The sequence below is a fragment of the Aotus nancymaae genome, unplaced genomic scaffold, assembly GCF_030222135.1.
Source record: "Aotus nancymaae isolate 86718 unplaced genomic scaffold, 86718_ANA_hifiasm-v0.15.2.pri h1tg000028l, whole genome shotgun sequence".
NCBI classification, from domain to species: Eukaryota; Metazoa; Chordata; class Mammalia; order Primates; family Aotidae; genus Aotus; species Aotus nancymaae.
In genome coordinates, this window is record NW_026988441.1 from 3490444 (window position 1) to 3510232 (window position 19789).

The 19789-nt window shown below is 44.6% G+C and overlaps 1 protein-coding gene across 2 annotated transcripts; it reads right to left on the reverse strand.

Annotated features, from left to right (window-relative positions):
* Nucleotides 1–5408: 5408 nt before the first annotated feature.
* Nucleotides 5409–18681, reverse strand: ZNF766 (zinc finger protein 766). 2 transcript variants are annotated; one of them, XM_064380955.1, is made up of 5 exons: nucleotides 18654–18674; nucleotides 14669–14893; nucleotides 11891–12017; nucleotides 10404–10532; nucleotides 5409–8072 (listed from the first exon to the last, which is right to left on the reverse strand). In XM_064380955.1, exons 1-5 carry the CDS (start codon nucleotides 18669–18671, stop codon nucleotides 6958–6960), a joined length of 1614 nt encoding a protein of 537 aa, XP_064237025.1. In that variant the 5' UTR covers nucleotides 18672–18674; the 3' UTR covers nucleotides 5409–6957. The 2 variants fall into 2 exon arrangements, with proteins under 2 accessions (XP_064237025.1, XP_064237026.1); XM_064380956.1 differs by lacking the exon at nucleotides 14669–14893 and having other exon boundaries at nucleotides 18654–18681.
* Between the last annotated feature and the right edge of the window lie 1108 nt (nucleotides 18682–19789).

Here is a 19789-nt window from a genome sequence, read left to right on the forward strand (position 1 = left end):
CTGTCTCTGAAATAAATAAATACATAAAAGCTAATTTTAGCAATTTAACTAAAAAGCCCTGGGATTGTCTGTGAAAGCGATGTAAGTTAATATGTGAACTGCAAAACTCTGCCTGAGTGTAGTATGCAATTTCATGCTGACGGCCCACAAAGCAGAATAGAAATCCTCTCCTTTTCCATTCCCGTTCTTTCGAGAGGAACAGAGGTGACCCTGTACTCAGCTTCAGAGTTTCCTAGGGACAGCCCCCGGGGCGTAGAGGGCTAAGGCCAGTGAGAAATGAAGTCACTAGTTGTTGCTTTTAAAAAAGCATTAACTGGCCGAACCTGGTGGCTCACACCTGTAATCCCCAGCACTTTGGGAGGCAGAGGCGGATGGATTACTTGAGGTCAGGAGTTCGAGACCAGCCTGGCCAACGAGGTGAAACTCCGTCTCTACTAAAAACACAAAAATTAGCTGGACATGGTGGCAAGCGCCTGTAATCCCAGCTACTCTAGGTGGAAGCAGGAGAATCGCTTGAACAGGGAAGTGGAGGTTGCAGTGAGCCGAGATCGTGCCACTGCACTCCAGCCTGGGCGACAGAGAAAGAGTCAAAAAACAAAACAAAAAAAAAGATTAAAAAAATACATGTAAATTATGTAGTTCTTTTTTACATTTCTTATTTTATGTTATTCTATATCAAGTTTAGATGAATTAACCTCAAATTCCTTTCAGATAAACTTAGTTGACATTGTAATAAGCTTACATCAATAATTTCTAAGTATACTGTAATTTCAAGTTCACTTTATATGCATTCTGAAAGTAATTAGAAAACATACTTTTAACAATTGTGATCTTTTTTAGGTGTCTCATTTTCCTAATGTTCTCTCATGTAGGAGTAACAAAGCCTGAAGAGAGTCTTCAGAAGACTCCTGGCTTGATTTTCACTAAAGAACAATCTTGCAATAATACTAAAGTTATTTGATGGGTAAGTTATTCTTTTTCATGTGAACCTAGAAGAAAGTAAAACAAAATTTTCAAAATTTAAATAGCCTCATGTCTACTGGCAATAATTTTATGGCAATATTTGTGAATTAACATGTACGAATAAGTATGCTTCTCTCTCACATCCCTGTTATTGGAAGGTTGCATTCATCCTGAAGTGTTAATTAATTGAAATATGATCCTGTTGGCCAGGTGAGGTGGCTCACACCTATAATCCCGGCACTTTGGGACGCTGAGTTGGTGGATCACTTGAGGTCAGGAGTTTGAGACCAGCCTGGCCAACATGATGAAACCCCATCTCTACTAAACTCTACTAAATTTACTAAATGCAAAAATTAGCTGGGTGTGGTTGTGCACATCTGTAGCCCCAGCTACTTGGGAGACTGAGGCAGGAGAATCATTGGAACTGGGAAGCAGAGGCTGCAGCGAGCTGAGATCAGGCCACTGCACTCCAGCCTGGGTGACAGAGCGAGACTCCGTCTATCAGACTTAAAATATATAAATAAATAAACAAACCCCAAATATGATCCTTTTAGGATATAAAATTAGCATAAAATTTTCAAGGGACCAACATGGATATAGTTTTTCTCTAATAAATAAAAATGGGTATTTCCTCAGTTAGAGAAAGATTTTTACATATGCTTACCTGTAATATCATTATAACACAGATGCAAATCATTGAGGATTCAAAGTATTTTACTAAACTAGGAACTATTTTCAACTGTTGAGTATAGTTTAAAGCCTATGCCACACACACACACAAAGAATGAACAGATTCCAACACAGATGGCATAATGAAAATATTTACATCTGTCAAAACACAAATTCATACTTAGGTTGGGAGAAATGATATTCAAAAGGATTATTACAATAGAGGATGCTCCAACCACAAGGTCTGCACATGCCCAAGAGCCACAGAGAAGAGGTTTTATGTAGAGCAGGGAGCAAGGCTAGAAAGGTCCAGTTATGGGGCAGTGTATGAGCACCTGGCAGTGGGGACAAAGAATTTGGTAACCCTTGATAAATCAAAGGATGGGAATTTGGCCTGTCACCACGCCCAGCTAATTTTTTTGTATTTTTAGTACAGAAGGGGTTTCACCATGTTGGCCAGGCTGATCTCGAACTCCTGACCTCAAGTGATCTGCCCACTGCGGTCTCCGAAAGTGCTGGGATTACAGGTGTGAGCCACTGCACCCGGCCTTTTTTTTTTTTTAATCACAGAGTCTTGCTCTGTTGCCCAGGCTGGAGTGCTGTAGTGCAATCAGGGTTCATTGCAGCCTGGACCAGGTTCAAGAGATCCTCTACCTTAGCCTCCTGAGTAACTGGGATCATAGGCACAAATAATTTTCATTTTTATTTAGGAATAATTTTTTGAGACAGGGTCTCGCTCTGTCACCTAGACTGGAGTGCAGGGCTTATTGCAGCCTTGACTTCCCTGTGCACAGGTGATCCTCCTAAGCCTCCACAGTAGCTAGGACCACAGGTGTGTGCCAGAATGCTCTGGTAATTTAAAAAAAAAAAAAACTGTAGAGATGGGGTTTTCTTCTTTTGCTCAGGGTGGTCTTGAACTCCTGGGCTAAATCGAGCCTCCCTCTTCAGCCTCTCAAAATGCTGGGATCACAGGCGTGGGCCATGGCAACTGGCCACCCTTTGCTCTTTTCTGGGAATTTAGAAGTGGAGTCAGTTTCAACATTGTCACCACATATTCTAACATGAAAAATTCAAAACACTATAAACACACGTTATAATTGTCAAATGGAACAATAATAATGTCAGCATAAACTTGGCCCATACCTCTGTCTTTGAATGGCACTGAGGGGCCCTAAGTATTCATTTTAGTTGTCTGGTGTCTGTTCCTGTCACACACGAGAGACAACACTAACTGGGCGTAGTGCTGCAGGCCTGTGATCCCAGCTACACAGGACTATGAGGCAGAATTGCTGAGTCCAGGAGTTTGAGACCAGCCTGAGCAACATAAGGAGACCTCCTCTCAAAAAGAGAGATATTATGAATTGTTGCAAAGTGTGTTTCTCAATTTCCACTGTTAGAGTCTGTGTACCTGTTAAATGGAACAAAAACTTAGAGGTATATTTAGGCTGGGTGTGTTGGCTCAAGCCTGTAATCCCAGCACTTTGGGAGGCTGAGGCAGGCAGATCATCTGAGGTCAGGAATTCAAGACCAGTCTGGTGAACATGGCAAAACCCTCTCTACTAAAAATACAAAAATTAGCTGGGCATGATGGCACACATCTGTAACCTCAGCTATTCAGGAGGCTGGGGCAGGAGGATCCCTTGAGCCCAGGAGGTGGAGGCTGCAGTGAGCTAAGATTGTGCAACTGCACTCCAGCACAGGTGACAGAGCGAGACTGTCTCAAAAAAAAAACAAACAAACAAACAAAGAAACCCACAAGCATAGCATCTGGATGCAACATATGGAAAAAGAAAAAAGTAAAAATATATATATGTGTATACCTATATAACACACAAAATATAATTTTATTAGAGTAGAAAATGAACCATGGAATATATTACTTAATGCTATAATGGGAAAACGACATTTCCATAGCTTTTGGGAAAATGCTCTTTCTAGTAATACCATATTTATAATACATTTTAATAAATCTTATAAATTATGTAATACATATTTATTATAAACACTTCCCCAGAATAATTTTCATTGTCTACTGTAAAAAGTATCTTAGACAATTTTACTAAACACTATTTCACAGGTGTTTTCAACAATCACATTGTATTATGAGACCTGTATCTGTAGCTGTAGAAAGAATGTAAGATACTATCATGAAGAAAATTGGGGTCTTTCCTAACCAAGACGGCAGAGTCTCCAGAGGCAGCCTTCAGTGTTGCACTAGAGTTGACTGCATTTTGTGATGTCTGAACACTAACGCCTTTTACACCTCTGCACGCCCTCTTCCTATTCTGCCCATCTGGTCAACCGATAAAACCTCAGTGCCCATTCCTTTGGTACCAGCTGGAAGGTCAAACCACAAGCGGGCACGCGTACCCCAGTCCTACCCCTTAACAATCATAATACCCCAAGCCAGTCACCTATGTCAACATTCTAAAGTCATTTTTGGACCAGCTGGAGAAGTCTACCTGCTCTCCGTAGAGAGCCTCATATGTAGTAAACATTTTCAGACCACGTTAGTGCATGGCGTCATCATTCTCAATATTCGAACCAAACTTCAGGTGGATGTCAAAGCAGTTCCAGAAGAGTGATCAAAAGTTCAAATTACCAAAAAGGTTATGAGGGTGAAAACAGGAAGTTTCTAGTTCATCTACCAAATCAAAATTCCCACTGTGTGTTCATCCTTAAGAGAACATTTCTGAACACTAACATTTTCAAATTATGTCACCGAGTACTACAAGGTCAACACTATGACTGTTAAAATATTTTCACCCTGAACTCCACACTTTGTATCTGTATTTCTGATTCCTGAAAACGAAGGTGCCTGGAGTCTTATTTGGCACACAGGAAAAAGGCACATAGAAACATAATACAGCTGATGTTCATCAACAGTGATGAACATTTGAGGGAATACAATGAAGCTGCACTGTTAGGTGGTTTTCCCTTTACCCACATAAGCATCTTAGGGCAGAACAGAGAGGTAGTTCAGGCGCGGTGGCTCATGCCTGTAATCCCAGCACTTTGGGAGGCCCAGGCAGGCAGATCACTGAGGTCGGGAGTTCACAACCAGCCTGACCAACATGGAGAAACCCTGTCTCTACTAAAAACCTAAAAAAATTAGCTGGGCATAGTGGCACATGCCCGTAATCCCAACTACTCGGGAGGCTGAGGCAGGAGAATTGCTTGAACCCAGGAAGGGGAGATTGCAGTGAGCAGAGATCACACCCACTGCACTCCACCCTGGGCAACAAGAGCAAAAAGTCCATCTCTTAAAAAAAAAAAAAAAAAAAAAAAAGAGTACAGAGAATAATTGAAGTACTTACCCAAGTGTATACATCCAAAAGTCTATGTCATTTCATTTAACACACAAAATTGTCGTGGATGCTTCAACCTTAAAAATCCTGGCCAGGCGCAGTGGCTCACGCTGGTAATCCCAACACTTTGGGAGGCCAAGGCGGATGGATCACCTGAGTTCAGGAGTTCGAGACCAGACTGGCCAACATGGGAAAACCCCATCTCTACTAAAAATACAAAACATTAGCTGGGTATGGTGCTGGTGGTGCATGCCTGTAATCCCAGCTATTCACGAGGTGGAGACAGGAGAATCACTTGAATCCGGGAGGCGGAGGTGGCAGTGAGCCATGATTATGCCACTGCACTCCAGCCTGGGTGACAGAGCAAGACTTCATCTCAAAAAAAGAAAAAAGTACTAGTGGTGCCTTATTATTGTCGGCAATAAAGTATCCTAAAACACAATACTGGTAGAAAGAATGAATCATTCACACTTTGGAAAATTTAAACTTTATTGTTCCACACTTAAGAACTATGGACGCTAAATCAAACAGTTGCAAATTATGCCAGCAGTTAAATGTGAGTCCTACTCAAGAACATGTTACATTGGTATTTTTTGGGCAGGTGGAGGTGCAGTTTCACTCTTGTTGCCCAGGCTGGAGTGCAATGGCGTGATCTTGGTTCACTGCAACCTCCACCTCTTGGGTTCAAGTGATTCTCCTGCCTCAGCCTCCCAAGTAGCTGGAATTACAGATGCCTACCACCAGGCCCAGCTAATTTTTTGTATTTTTAGTAGACATGGGGTTTCACTATGTTGGCCAGGCTGGTCTTGAACTCCTGACCTCAGGCAATCCACCCATCTCGGCCTCCCAAAGTGCTGGGATTACAGGTGTGAGACACCGCACCCAGCCACATTGGTAGTTTTGATTAAACTCTCTACTCTAACTGTTCTTTCTTCCATTTCAAAAATTAGAGTACTTTTTAATCAGTCTTTGCTAACAACAGCTATTGCTATTCAATGGAGGTGGCGGCCACCACTTCCCCTGCATCATCTCTACTACGTAATCAGCCCCTAATGACCTGTCTTCGATAAAATCCCAGCGTCCTCAAGTCATGCTGTGCTCTATTTCATATCTGTTGTAGAGCACAGCACTGTGCCTGTCAGGAAAAGAGTGTGCTAACTGCAATAAACATGACGACTGCCTTCATGGCTTTGTGATTCTCTATCCACCTCCATGGTCTCTAAAGCAAACAATATTTAATCTGAAAAGGCAGTGTCCTTACTCTTCCAGGAAATTGGATAGAAACGCTCCTCAGTTAATTAAGTCAGCCCTGTCCTCTTACTGATTCTTTCCCAGAGACCACAGTGAAAGGCCTGTAGGGAAGGCACATAAAGAGATCCAAAGTTCAGGATGAAAGTCATAAAAAGCAGCCTTTTTCTTTTGTGACAGGGTCTCACTTTGTCATCCAGGCTGAAGTACAGTGGTAAGATCATAGCTCATTACTCAAACTGTCAAACTCCTGGGCTCGAACAATCCTCTTGCCTTGGCCTCCGCAGTAGCTGGAACTACAGACACGTGCCAAGGGCCCGCCTTACTGTTTCGTGTTGTAGAGACGGCCCTTGCTGTGCTGCCCATGCTGATCTTGATCTCCTGGCCTCAAGTGATCCTACTGTCTTGGCTTTCTATTGTGCTGAGATTACAGGCATGAACCACCGCACCTGGCCTTTCAAACAAAACCCAAATAATTACATTTTTAATAACCTGAACATAACAGACCATTTCCATGTGTCCTGGCACCCTTTACACACGTCGTATCATTAGGTTCAACATACTTTGTCTTGTTAGCCTTGGCGCACACAATCCATTTGTGTGCTTTCATCAAAGACGTATGTTCTGAAGTCTAGTGATTTGGTAGGTCTCGATACAGCCTGTGCCGTATTTACTACATTTAAATAATTTCTTTCTAGTATGGACTCTCTGATGTTGACTAACGCTAGAACGTATAATAGAGTTTGCCATACTGTTTGTAAGGACTCGCTCATAAATGAATTCTCTGATGCTGTGCAAGCCATGAACTGTGTCTAAAGACCTTACCACACACATGGCATTTGTAAGGTTTCTCTCCAGTATGGATTCTGTGATGATTTGCAAGGTGTGAATTCTGAGTGAAGACTTTGCCACACTCATTACATTTGTAAGGTTTCTCTCCAGTATGAATCTTCTGATGTCGTGCAAGGTGTGAAACCTGAGTGAAGACTTTGCCACATTCGTGACATTTATAAGGTCTCTCTCCGTTGTGATGTCTCTGATGAACTGTTAGGGAAAACTTGTGCCTAAAGGCCTTGTCACAGTCTTTACATTTGTAAGGCTTCTCTCCAGTATGGATTAACAGATGGGTGGTGAGGCTTGAATGCACACTAAATTCTTTGCCACATTTATTACACTTGTAAAGTTTCTCTCCTGTATGAATCCTCCAATGCTGTGCTAGGTATGAACTACTACTATAAACCTTGCCACATTCATTACATTTATGAGGTTTCTCTCCAGTATGAATTTTCTGATGTCGTACAAGGTATGTAACTCGACTGAAGACCTTGCCACATTCATTACATTTGTGAGGATTCTCTCCAGTATGGACTTTCTCATGTCGGATGAGGTAGGCAATTCGATTGAAGAGCTTGCCACATTCTTTACACTTGTAAGGCTTCTCTCCCGTATGGATTCTCCAGTGTTCCGCAAGGTATGACTTGTTCCTGAAGACTTTACCGCATTCATGACATCTGTTAGGTTTATCTGCAGCGTGGATTACTTGAGGATTAGGAAAGCCTGAAGACACTCTAAAGACTTTGCTCTGCTCTTTACATCTGTAAGGTTTGCTCCTAATGTGTGCTTTCTGTTCCGCTGAGAGTAACGGAAAATCAATAAAATCGTTCCTATGTTTATTGAAAATGCACGTTTTGACACCGTAAGAAATGTTTTGAAGTGGCGAAACTGAAGAACTGTGTCTGATGAACTTTTCAACTTGACTACATTCGTAAAATTTCCCTTCACCTTGAAATATCTCCAGTTCCGGCAGACGTAACTGGAAGGTTAATCCAAGTGGATTTGTAACACGGTTGTTTCCTGTTTGGCTACTCACTGCACACCTCCTCCCTAGGAAAGCAGGAAAAGAGTCTAATTTGAACCCATGATTCTGGCATGTTTAGACCTTGACAGACGAATCTGCCTCATGTGACTCAGACATTAGAAGAAATATCAGCATACTTCGTATATCACACTGGCAGTGCAGAAAACCCAAAAGGTGGAGTGATGCATTGGAGCAGTGGGGAATCTGCAGGAGTCAGGAGGATTACGGGTGAATTTGAGAGAGATTATGAGCAGAGAGACACAAAAGAAATTGAAAGCTTCTAAGAAAAAGTAGGATGAGCCTCTTAGGGAAAATAAGACACTTAAGAGCAGTTGCATAGGCTGGACACAGTGGCTGTAATTCCAGCACTTTGGGAGGCTGAGGAGGGCAGATCACTTGAGGTCAGGAGTTCAAGACCAGCTTGGCCAACATGGTGAAACCCCATCTCCACCTAAAAATACAAAAATTAGCTGGGCATGGTGGTGTGCGCCTGTAATCCCAGCTACTCAGGAGGATGAGGCAGAAGAATCATTTGAACCCAGGAGGCAGAGGCTGCAGTGAGCCAAGATCGTGCCACTGCACCCCAGCCTGGGCGACAGAGTGAAACTCCATCTCAAAAAAAATTTAAAAATATAATAAATAAAGATAAATAAAAGGAAAATTAGAAAATATCTTGATACAAAGGAAAATGTACATATAACACAGCAGAACTAGGAAATGCAACAAACACAGTGCTAGAAGGGATAGTGTAATAATGTATGCATACATGAAAAATAAGCAAATGCCTGGGTGTGGCTGCTGACATCTGTAATCCCAGCACTTTGGGAGGCTGAGGTGGGAGGGTCTGTTGAAGCCAGGAGTTGCAGACCAGCCTAGGCAACAAAGTGAGACCCCCCATCTATAAAAAAAATAAATAGGCCAGGCATGGTGGCTCACACCTGTAATCCTGGCACCTTGGGAGGCCAAGGCGAGCAGATCACGAAGTCAGCTTGGCCAACATGGTGAAACCCCTTCTCTACTAAAATACAAAAAAACAGCCAGGCATGGTGGCGCACATCTGTAGTCCCAGCTACTTGGGAAGTCGAGACAAGGGAATCACTTGAACCTGGGAGGTGGAGGCTGCAGTGAGCCAAGATCCTGCCACTACACTCCAGCCTGGTGACAGAGCAAGACTCCGTCTCAAATAAACATACAGAAAAACAATTAATTGATTAAATAAATTCTTGTTTCAATTAGTGAGGCAGTGTCGTGTGCCTATAGTCCTGCTACTTGGGAGGCTAAGGTGAGACTGTCACTGGATCCCAGGATCTATGATCATGCCCTGCACTCCAGCCTGGGTGACACAGTGAGACCCTATCTCTTAAAAAATAAGTAACTATGCCGGGCACGGTGGCTCACATCTGCAATCCCGGCACTTTGGGAGGCCGAGGCGGGCGGATCACAAGCTCAAGAGATGGAGACCATCCTGGCCAACATGGTGAAACTCCATCTCTACTAAAAATATAAAAATTAGCTGGACGTGGTGGTGTGCACCTGTAGTCCCAGCTACTCAGGAGGCTGAGGCAGAAGAATTGCTTGAACCCGGGAGGCAGAGGTTGCGATGAGCTGAGATGGTGCCACTGCACTCTAGCCTGGCGACAGAGTGAGATGCTGTCTCCGAAAAAATAAATAAATAAATAAATAAATAACTAGAATAAAATAGCATATAAACAACCTAACTTTCCACCTCCACAAAGTAAAGAAAAAAATAAACACAAAGATAGCAGAAGGAAAAATAAGATTAGAAAACAAAGAACACAGCAGAAAAGCAGCAGAGAAAGTCAGGAAGCTAAGAGTTCACACTTTGAATAAGACTGACAAACCCTTACTTAAAGTAGAAGAAAGAAACACGAAGTGTATGTCTGAAATAACTAAAATTATAAATGTAAAAGAGGACATTACAAACAAGTCTATACGAATAAATTGGAAGTTAAATGAGACTCAACAACTGTATAAGCAAAAATATGATGACCAAGAACAAAAGAATTGTAAGCCAGGCGTAGTGGCTCATGCCTGTAATCCCAGCACTTTGGGAGGCTGAGGCAGGCAGATCACCTGAGGTCAAGAGTTCAAGACCGGCCTGGCCAATACGGTGAAACCTCATCTCTACTAAAAATACAAAAATCAGCCAGGCATGCTGGTGGGTGCCTGTAATCCCAGCTACTCGGGAGACTGAGGCGGGAGAATCGCTTGAACATGGGAGGTGGAGGTGGCAATGAGCCAAGATCACACCACTGCACTCCAGCCCAGGCGACAAAGCAAGACTCTGTCTCAAAAAAAAAAATCATGGCTTCCACTCTGTCCATCTGAGCTCTTACCTGTGTTGATATCTTTCATATCTTCCCATCTACCTGGATTTTTTGCTAATTTCATTTCACTCTCCACAGTCCAGGGCTCTGTCCTTTGCTTCATCATGGAAATAATACTCAAGTCAGGAAGACAGATTCCTGTTTATAAAAGAAAGAATCAAGATGTGCTGTGATGTCTCCAAAATCCAAGCCCTATATTTAGGCAGAAGAGATTATATTAAAAATTAATCCTTTTACGCCAGTTAGAACGGTGATCATTAAAAAGTCAGGAAACAACAGATGCTTGAGAGCATGTGGATAAACAGGAGCGCTTTTACACTGTGGGTGGGAGTGTAAATTAGTTCAACCATTGTGGAAGACAATGTGCTGATTCCTGAAGGATCTAGAACCAGAAATACCATTTGACCCAGCAATCCCATGACTGGGTATATGCCCAAGAGATTATAAATCATTCCACTATAAAGAAAAAAACATTAATCAAGAATTCAAGAATAACATTTCACAAATCCACCCACAGACTATCTCCTTCTGAATGCTTAGGGAACACTGTAATAAATAGACATCGGACTCTCTTCCAAGAACTACAGAATCAAAATCACAGGGGTAGAAAACAGGGAACTGGCTGGGTGCAGTGGCTCACGCCTATAATCTCAACACTTTGGGAGGCCGAGGCAGGCGGATCACGAGGTCAGGAGTTCAAGACCTGCCTGGCCAACATGGTGAAAACCTGTCTTTACTAAAAATACAAAATTTAGCCAGGTGTGGTGACATGCACCTGTAATCCCACCTATTCAGGAGGCTGAGGCAGGAGAATTGCTTGAACCTAGGAGGCAGAGGTTGTAGTGAGCAGAGATCACGCCACTGCACTCCAGACGGGACCAGAGCAAGACTCTATCTCAAAAAAACTTAAAAAAAAAAGGAAAAAAGGAACAGGGAACTGGATATTTTAAAAGTTTGTCATAAGGTTTTGTGCACACTTAAGCCCAGGTACCACCCAAAGGTGTATCGTGAAGGAGACAGAATATCTGAAGAAGGGAGATTTCAAGTCCAGAAAGCATACTGGAGCTTTTCATTTCTGAGTCAACAATATTTCTTTTTTTTTGAGACAGAATCTCACTCTGTTACCCAGGCTGGAGTGCAGTGGCACGATCTCAGCTCACTGCAACCTCTGTCTCCTGGGTTCAAGTGATTCTGTTGCCTGAGCCTCCCGAGTAGCTGAGATTACAGGCATGTGTCACCATGCCTAGTTGATTTTTGTATTTTTAGTAGAGATGGGGTTTTACCATGTTGGTCAGGCTGGTCTCGAACTCCTGACCTCGTGATCCACCCACCTCGGCCTCCCAGAGTGCTGGGATTACAGGCGTGAGCCACCACGCCTGGCCAAGTCAACAGGGTTTCAATTTCAGTCAAGCAATGCAGGGGCTCCCAAGAGGGACACAAGAGAAAATGCAGATACCAAGGGCAGATCCTGACTTCTGGAGGGACATTATCCTTACCCAGGGAGACCAGGTTCCTGTAGTTCTCCAGCATCACATCCCTGTATAAAGTCCTCTGTGCTGGGTCCAGGCATTTCCACTCCTCCTGAGAGAATTCTATGGCCACATCCCTGAATGTCAAGGGTCCCTAAAATAAAAGATGCATTTGACCAACAGGGTATACAGAGTGTACTTATGTTCACATAAAATGAGAAGTGAATTGTCTCTCTGAAGACACGAACTACTTGAATTCTAGCTCAGGTAGATACTGGGTATCACTTGGTATGTCAAACATAATATCTAACACTTTTATAGAGATAACTGTGGGTTAACTTTGTGTCTGGGCATTAGAATCAAACCTAAAGAATCAAACAGTTAAGTTTCACATGAGCATCAAAAGTAAACTGACAATTACCTACCAAGTTCAAGGACAAAAACCTGCATCTGCATAAACAGTCATTATATATGCATACACACATATTCTAATACATTACTATTCTTTTTTTTATTTTGAGACAGAGTCTCACTCTGTAGCCAAGGCTGGAATGCAGTGGCACGATCTCGGCTCACTGCAACCTCTGCCTCCCGGGTTCAAGCAATTATCCTGCCTCAGCCACCTGAGTTGCTGGGATTACAGGTGCACACCACCACAGCCAGCTAATTTTTGTATTTTTGGTAGAGATGGGGTTTCACCATGTTGGTCAGTTGGTCTTGAACTCCTGACCTCGTGATCTGCCCATCTCAGCCTCCCAAAGTGCTGGGATTACAGATGGGAGCCACCGCGCCCAGTCAATACATTACTATTCTTCCTGCCACTGACTCATTCACATGATAGTGTACCACACTTTTAAGGTCATGGAAAATATTTCAGATGTAATTTCAACTGTTCAAAAACGTAAAATTCTTTTTTTTTTTTTTTTTTTTTGAGACAGAGTTTCGCTCTTGTTACCCAGGCTGGAGTGCAATGGCGCAATCTCGGCTCACTGCAACCTCCGCCTCCTGGGTTCAGGCAATTCTCCTGCCTCAGCCTCCCGAGTAGCTGGGATTACAGGCACGCGCCACCATGCCCAGCTAATTTTTGTATTTTTAGTAGAGACGGGGTTTCACCATGTTGACCAGGATGGTCTCGATCTCTTGACCTCGTGATCCACCCGCCTCGGCCTCCCAAAGTGCTGGGATTACAGGCGTGAGCCACCGCACCCAGCCAAAAATGTAAAATTCTTAATGCCTTAGATAAAACTATAGGCTCGCTCATCCATGTACTCATACAAACACATCACACGTACACACTTATATATACTTAGAAGCTTATAAAGTAATACACATACACACTTCTACACATCAACTGAGTAAGGAGTTGTCTCTCAGTGACCTATTTTTTAGATGGTATCTGTCATCCTTTTTAAATACGATTCTTAGAGACTGAGTCTTGCTATGTTGCCCAGTTTGGAGTGCAGTGGGTAATCAGCCACCACGCCCAGCCAGTTTCCTGTTCTCTTGCTTCTTCTTCAGCTACGCATTCCCGTATCCATTCCAATGACTCCTTATTAGCCCATTCATTCCTCCAGAACCACCTCTAAGAGATTCTCAATGTCATCCTCCTCCACATCCAGATTAAAACTGTGGTAATGCACTAGGTTTTTTTACACCAGCATCACCACAAACACAAGGAATGAACTGGACTATGACGTCATGACTGCTCTGAGGTAGCTAGGCAACCAGAATTTTTCAGCTCCAGTGTAATCTTATGGAGCCACCATCATAGGCATGGTCTGTTGTTGACTGAAATGTCCTTAAGTGGCGCATGACTGTATTATGCATTTTTTTTTTTTTTTTTGAGATGGAGTCTTGCCCTGTTGCCCAGGCTGGAGTGCAATGGTGCCATCTCAGCTCACTGCAACCTCCGCCTCCTGGGTTCAAATGATTCTCCTGCTTCAGCCTCCCGAGTAGCTGGGATTACAGGTGCCCACCACCACGCTCAGCTAATTTTTGTATTTTTAGAATCGATTGTGTTTCACCATGTTGGCTAGGCTGGTCTTGAACTCCTGACCTCATGATCAGCCCACCTCGGCCTCCCAAAGTGCTGGGATTACAGGTGTAAGCCACCTAGCCCTGCTTGTATTATGGGAGAAAAAAAAAAAAGGGATTTGAAGACCATCTGATTTGGGTAGCCTCGGGGGTTTCTTGGAAGCAAATCCTATGTGATATGGAGGGATGACTGTAGAGGGTGGACGCACTGGACAAAGAGATGATTCAAGTCCTGGGCAAAACAATGGGACAGTGAGAGATTGTATCATCCTACTCAGAAGGGTAAGAAACCTGAAACTTGTGAATTCTTCATTTCTGGAACTTTCCATGTAATATTCTTGGACTGTGGTTAACCATGAGTAACTGGAACCTAAAAAGTACACTGGCAGATAAGGAGCAATTACCGTAGAATCAACTTCAAATACTAAGGCTGGGCCCAACCTGAGTATGTGGATGGGAATCTCAGGTAAGAGGATGGGGCACAAGACACGTTATCTGCACTCCAGTGTGAAGCCAGGGGTGAGCTCCCTCAGACAGGGCAAGCCCAGCACACCCCCACCTCTAGCTCTGCTCTCCCCTTGGGGCCTTGTCACCAGGATCCAGGCCGTGGACAGCAAAAGGGCAGAAAGAATCATCTAGAGCAGCCAACGTGGACCACAGTGGGGGTGAGGGTGTAGTGGAGTGTTAAATGTGGGGTGGAGAGGAACACAGAGGCCTCCATGAAGCAAGTGACATCAGAACAAAGATCTGAGGAGGAAAAGGTGTTTGCACCTGCAGCTGATGGGCCAGAGAGGTCTGGGCAGAGGGACAGCCCATGTGGAAACCCTGAGGCATGAACAACCTTGGCCCCAGGTGAGAGTCCTGTGTGGCAGCAGCAGAGGGAACCAGGAAGATGAGGTCAGAACGGTCCTCGGGGAGCAGATCACACAGGGATGAGGTCGCCAACATTTCTCTCCCGTACCTCAAAGGAATTTCAGAAACAACAGTTTTCCTCACCTGTTTTAAGCAAATACGTAATTATTTATGTTATAAATTAATGTACTTTCAGGCTGGGCGCGGTGGCTCACACCTGTAATCCCACCACTTTGGGAGGTCCAGGTGGGCGGATCACAAGGTCAAGAGATCAAGACTATTCTGGCCAACATGGTGAAACCCTGTCTCTAGTAAAAACACAAAAAATTAGCTGGGCGTGGTGACATGCACCTGTAATCCCAGCTACTCAGGAGGCTGAGGCAGGAGAATCGCTTGAACCTGGGAAGCAGAGGTTGCAGTGAGCCGAGATTGCACCACTGCATTCCAGCCTGGCGTTAAAGGGAGACTCTGTCTCAAAAAAGAAAAAAATATTAATGTATTTTCAATGTAACATCTTACATATTTTGATTATATGACAAGTAGCAGCTAAGCGTTAGGAAGTACAGGGTCACCCTCATCTAAGATGTGCAGGACTACAGGGGCATGCACGTGGGGGAGTTCACAAAGTGGCACATATGAAGGGGAGATGCCTGTTAGATGTCCCAGCAGAGAAGTGAGAGGACAACTGAACACAGGTTTCTAGACCTCAGGGCAGAAGTCTGCAGGGGACATGGAGACACGTAGGTAGGGTTCAAAGCTATGAGATAAGATGATAAGGAAGGGTCGTGTGTGTGGACCGAGATGAGAAGGGTTTTGAGATCTAAGCCTCTTCAATATAGGAAAACTCAGTCTGTACCAAAAAATCAAAAAATTACTCGGGTGTGGTGGTGTGCACCTATAGTCCCAGCTACTTGGGAGGCTGAGGCAGGAGGATCTCCTGAGCCCAGGAGTTCAAGGCTGCAGGGACCTATGATTGCATCACTGCACTCCAGTCTGGGTGACAGAGTGAGACCCTGTCTCAAAAACAAAAACAAAAAAGACCTAAATCATGGGACACTCCCACATTTAGAGAAGACAGCTTCAGGAGACACCAGCAGAGGAAACTGGTAAGACAGAAACCTGAAACAAAGTAATTAAAAAAATTTGGAGATGTCTTCAAAGCTAAGAAAAAAGAACAGGGAATGATCAGCTGCGCAACATGTTGCTAACAGGAAAAGATGAGGATACGAAATTCAAAATTGGATTTCGAAACAGAGGTCACTGGGGACTCCGGAAAAAAAGGAACAAAGGAATGGTGGAGGTGAAAGCTTAACTGGAAGGGGTAAATCAAGAACTGGAGGCAAGACTGAAGACAGAATATAAACAAGATTTTGGTACACCGTGTTCTCAAATGGAGCATTAAGGAGAGGTACTTACTACAGGGAGAAATGTAATTAACAGAATTTTTTTTTTTTGTTTTAATCATGGAGGAGTGACAAGAAAATAAAGGCTTCATTCTGTATCTTTTTTTTTTTTTTTTTTGAGAGAGAGGGTCTCGCTCTTGTTGCCCAGGCTGGAGTGTAGTGGTGTGATTTCGGCTCACTGCAACCTCCACCTCCCAGGTTCAAGCGATTCTCCTGCTTCAGCCTCCCGAGTAGCTGGGATTACAGGTATGTGTCACCACGCTAGGCTAATTATTGTATTTTTAGTAGAGACAGGGTTTCACCGTGTTGGCCAGGCCTCTGTGTCACCACACCAGGCTCTCCTTGTTATGACTTATCACTCCTGACCATTAAGTGATCTGCCCGCCTTGGCCTCCCAAAGTGCTGGGATTATAGGCGTGAGCCACCGCGCCTGGTCAATGTGTCTGTCTGTGTTTTAATGGACAATACCTCCTTCTGAGTACACTGATCAAAGTAATCCCTTGAGGTAAATATTGGTGACGCCACAGAGGAAGGATGCCACACTGTCCTGAGACTGGGAGTAGGGCTGGCACATGGTGTCCAATCACAGGGTCAGCAACAGCCAGAGGGAGGGACAGATCATTCCCAGTTACTACTGAGTAGAGATCACAGGCCCTGAGACAAGTAGGTGGGCCAACTGGAGATCTCTGCCCCTTACTGTTTGAGATGGAAATGTGTATGTTTTTTTCCCCATACCGACCAGTTCTCTGGCACACTCCCAGCTGGGTGACCTATGATGTAATTCAATTTTGATACTCGCTACCTGGAGACAGAATCAGATCTCGTAAGTTATGGACTCAGTCCCACAAGACTGCCCCTCACTTCAGATATGGATAAAATTCATGGTTTCCAAAACCCACTCCTCTGTTTTGATTTGCTAGGAAGTTTCTTCCATCTGTATCCTATCCTTTGTAATAACCTTTATAACGGATACTAAACCTAAGTAAAATTTTCTCTGAGTTCTGTGAACCATTCTAGCAAATTAATAAAATGTGAGGAAGCTGGGCAAGGTGGCTCAAGCCTGTAATCCCAGCACTTTGGGAGGCCTAAGTGGGCAGATCATCTGAGGTCTCAGGAGTTCGAGACCAGCCTGGCCAACACGGTGAAACCCCATCTCTACTAAAAATACAAAATTAGCCAGGCATGGTGGCAAGCGCCTGTAATCCCAGCTACGTGGGAGGCTGAGACAGGAGAATCGCTTGAACCCAGGTTGCAGTGAGCCGAGATTTTGAGCCCCTCTCCTTTCCTGCGGTTTATCCCCTTCTTCCCTCTATTCCTTCTTTTCCACCTGATCTGTTCCATCTTGCAATGTTTTTCCTCTTGTTGCTCTTTCTCTACAATCTTTTGATTGTCTGCAATCTCCATATATTTCTGCCTCTTCTCCCATCTCTGCTCCTCCTGTTAAATTCCCTCTTCTCTGTTATGACCCCTGGTCCCCAGTGTTTGGCAACCCCAGATCCCTGAGGTGGTTCTCCCTCTGCTCTCCTTGTCACTGGCTGCCCCCTGTTGCTGTCCCAGCATCACTCTGCTCCATCTGCCCTGGCTCCAAATCCCTCCTCCTCTCCCCAGCATCACTCTGCTCTGTCTGAGGAGCCTCCCCCTTTGCTGACCCTCTCCCTATCTTGCTGTCCTTCATCTTTCTGGAAATAGAACGTCTCTCTACATTTCTCCAGTTGCTTTTCTCTCCCTGCTACTTCCTGGGGTGCTTATTTCACTTTGCAAATCTCTCACCCTCCCTCTACGTTGCCATCTTGCTACGGATCTCCCTCATTATTTTTTCTCTAAATTTTTCTGTTTTCTCTAACTGTCTCTCAATCTCTCTTTCACTACACAGTCACAGCAAGAGGACTGGAGTAAAACGCCCACCTCCTCAATTCCAATGGGAGGCATTTGGGACAGAAGAACACAGGGTGCCCTAAGGCAGGTCCCGGCCACCTCCCGCAACATAGGATCAGGAGAGGCCGTGACTACAAAGAGGCCTGGGGACAGAAGGGCCCGGCCCAAGGAGGACTAGGGAGGGAGGCAGATCAGGAATGGGGTCTGCAGAATCTCTAGGCCAGGCAAGGACGCGGCCCTTCCTGAATTACGGCTGCGGCGCTGCGCCCCAGGAGCCGACATTGGCGAGGATTGGGACCCAGAGGGCGTGGATCCGCCTCGCAGGTGGAGACTTTACGTGGCGCGGGGCTGACGGAGCGGTCACTGACAGGTTTTAAATAGAAAAACGGCGCGAAAGCAGCTGCCTACACGGCCCTATGGCAAAACGACCCGGGACAGAATCAGCCCCAGCGCGATTTTAACACACAAGGAAGCGACCCCTGGTATTCCGACGGGAGGTGTGAATTTACTCGGGGTGGAAGGAGCGGTACCGGGATATCAAGATCTGTACCGCCCCTCACATCCCGGGTACAGAAGCGTGAGGACACCGCAAAGCAAACACTTAACCTAAACAAAGGGAAACTCACGCGCCACAGTTGCGCCATCTCTCCACGCGATCCACTTCCGGGTCTGCAGGAAATTGCGCGCGCAGCGGAGAGAGCAGGCCTGGCGGGGCCAGCGAGATGGTGGGCGGGGCTTGGACGCGGATGGGCGGGGCCTATGCGTCCCTCCTCCTATCTCTGGGCGTGTCTCGGTTTTCTGGATAATAACCGTGGGTAGGCTAGAGCCACTCCACGGTTAGTGACCTGGGATCTCACTAGGAGGGTCAACATCGGATGTTTGGATTCAGAAAAGTTCCCACAATTAAAATTAAGAAATTCAATTAAAATTTAGAAATTTAATTGAAAAGCCCTGAAATTGTCTGTGAAAGGAATGCAAACTAAAATACAATATGCAAACTCTTGTCTGTGCTGAATGTGTAATTTCATGCTGACTCCCCACAGAATAGAATAGAAATCCTCTCTTTTTCTTTGTTTCTTTTCCTTTTTTTTTTTTTTTTTTGAGACAGAGTTTCGCTTTTGTTACCCAGGCTGGAGTGCAATGGCGCGATCTCGGCTCACCGCAACCTCCGCCTCCTGGGTTCAAGCAATTCTCCTGCCTCAACCTCCCGAGTAGCTGGGACTACAGGCGTGCTACACCATGCCCATCTAATTTTTGTATTTTTAGTAGAGACAGTGTTTCACCATGTTGACCAGGATGGTCTCGATCTCTTGACCTCGTGATCCACCCTCCTCGGCCTCCCAAAGTGCTGGGATTATAGGCGTGAGTCACCGCGCCCGGCCCTACTTTTTGTATTTTTAGTAGAGACGGGGTTTCACCTTGTTGACCAGGATGGTCTCGATCTCTTGACCTCGTGATCCACCTGCCTCGGCCTCCCAAAGTGCTGAGATTATAGGCATGAGCCACCGCGCTCGGCCTAGAAGTTTTTGATATAATCCCAATTGTCTGTTTTTGCTTTCATTGACTATGCTTTTGGGGTCATATCAAAAAATCATTCCTCAAATCAATATAATGTAGCTCTTCCTCTATGAATTATCCTTATAGTTTTACAGTTTCAGACCTTATGTTTAAGTTGTTAATGGATTTTTAGGCAATGTTTAAATAAAAAGTGGATAAAGGCTGGGCACAGTGGCTTATGCCTGTAATCCCAGCACTTTGGGAG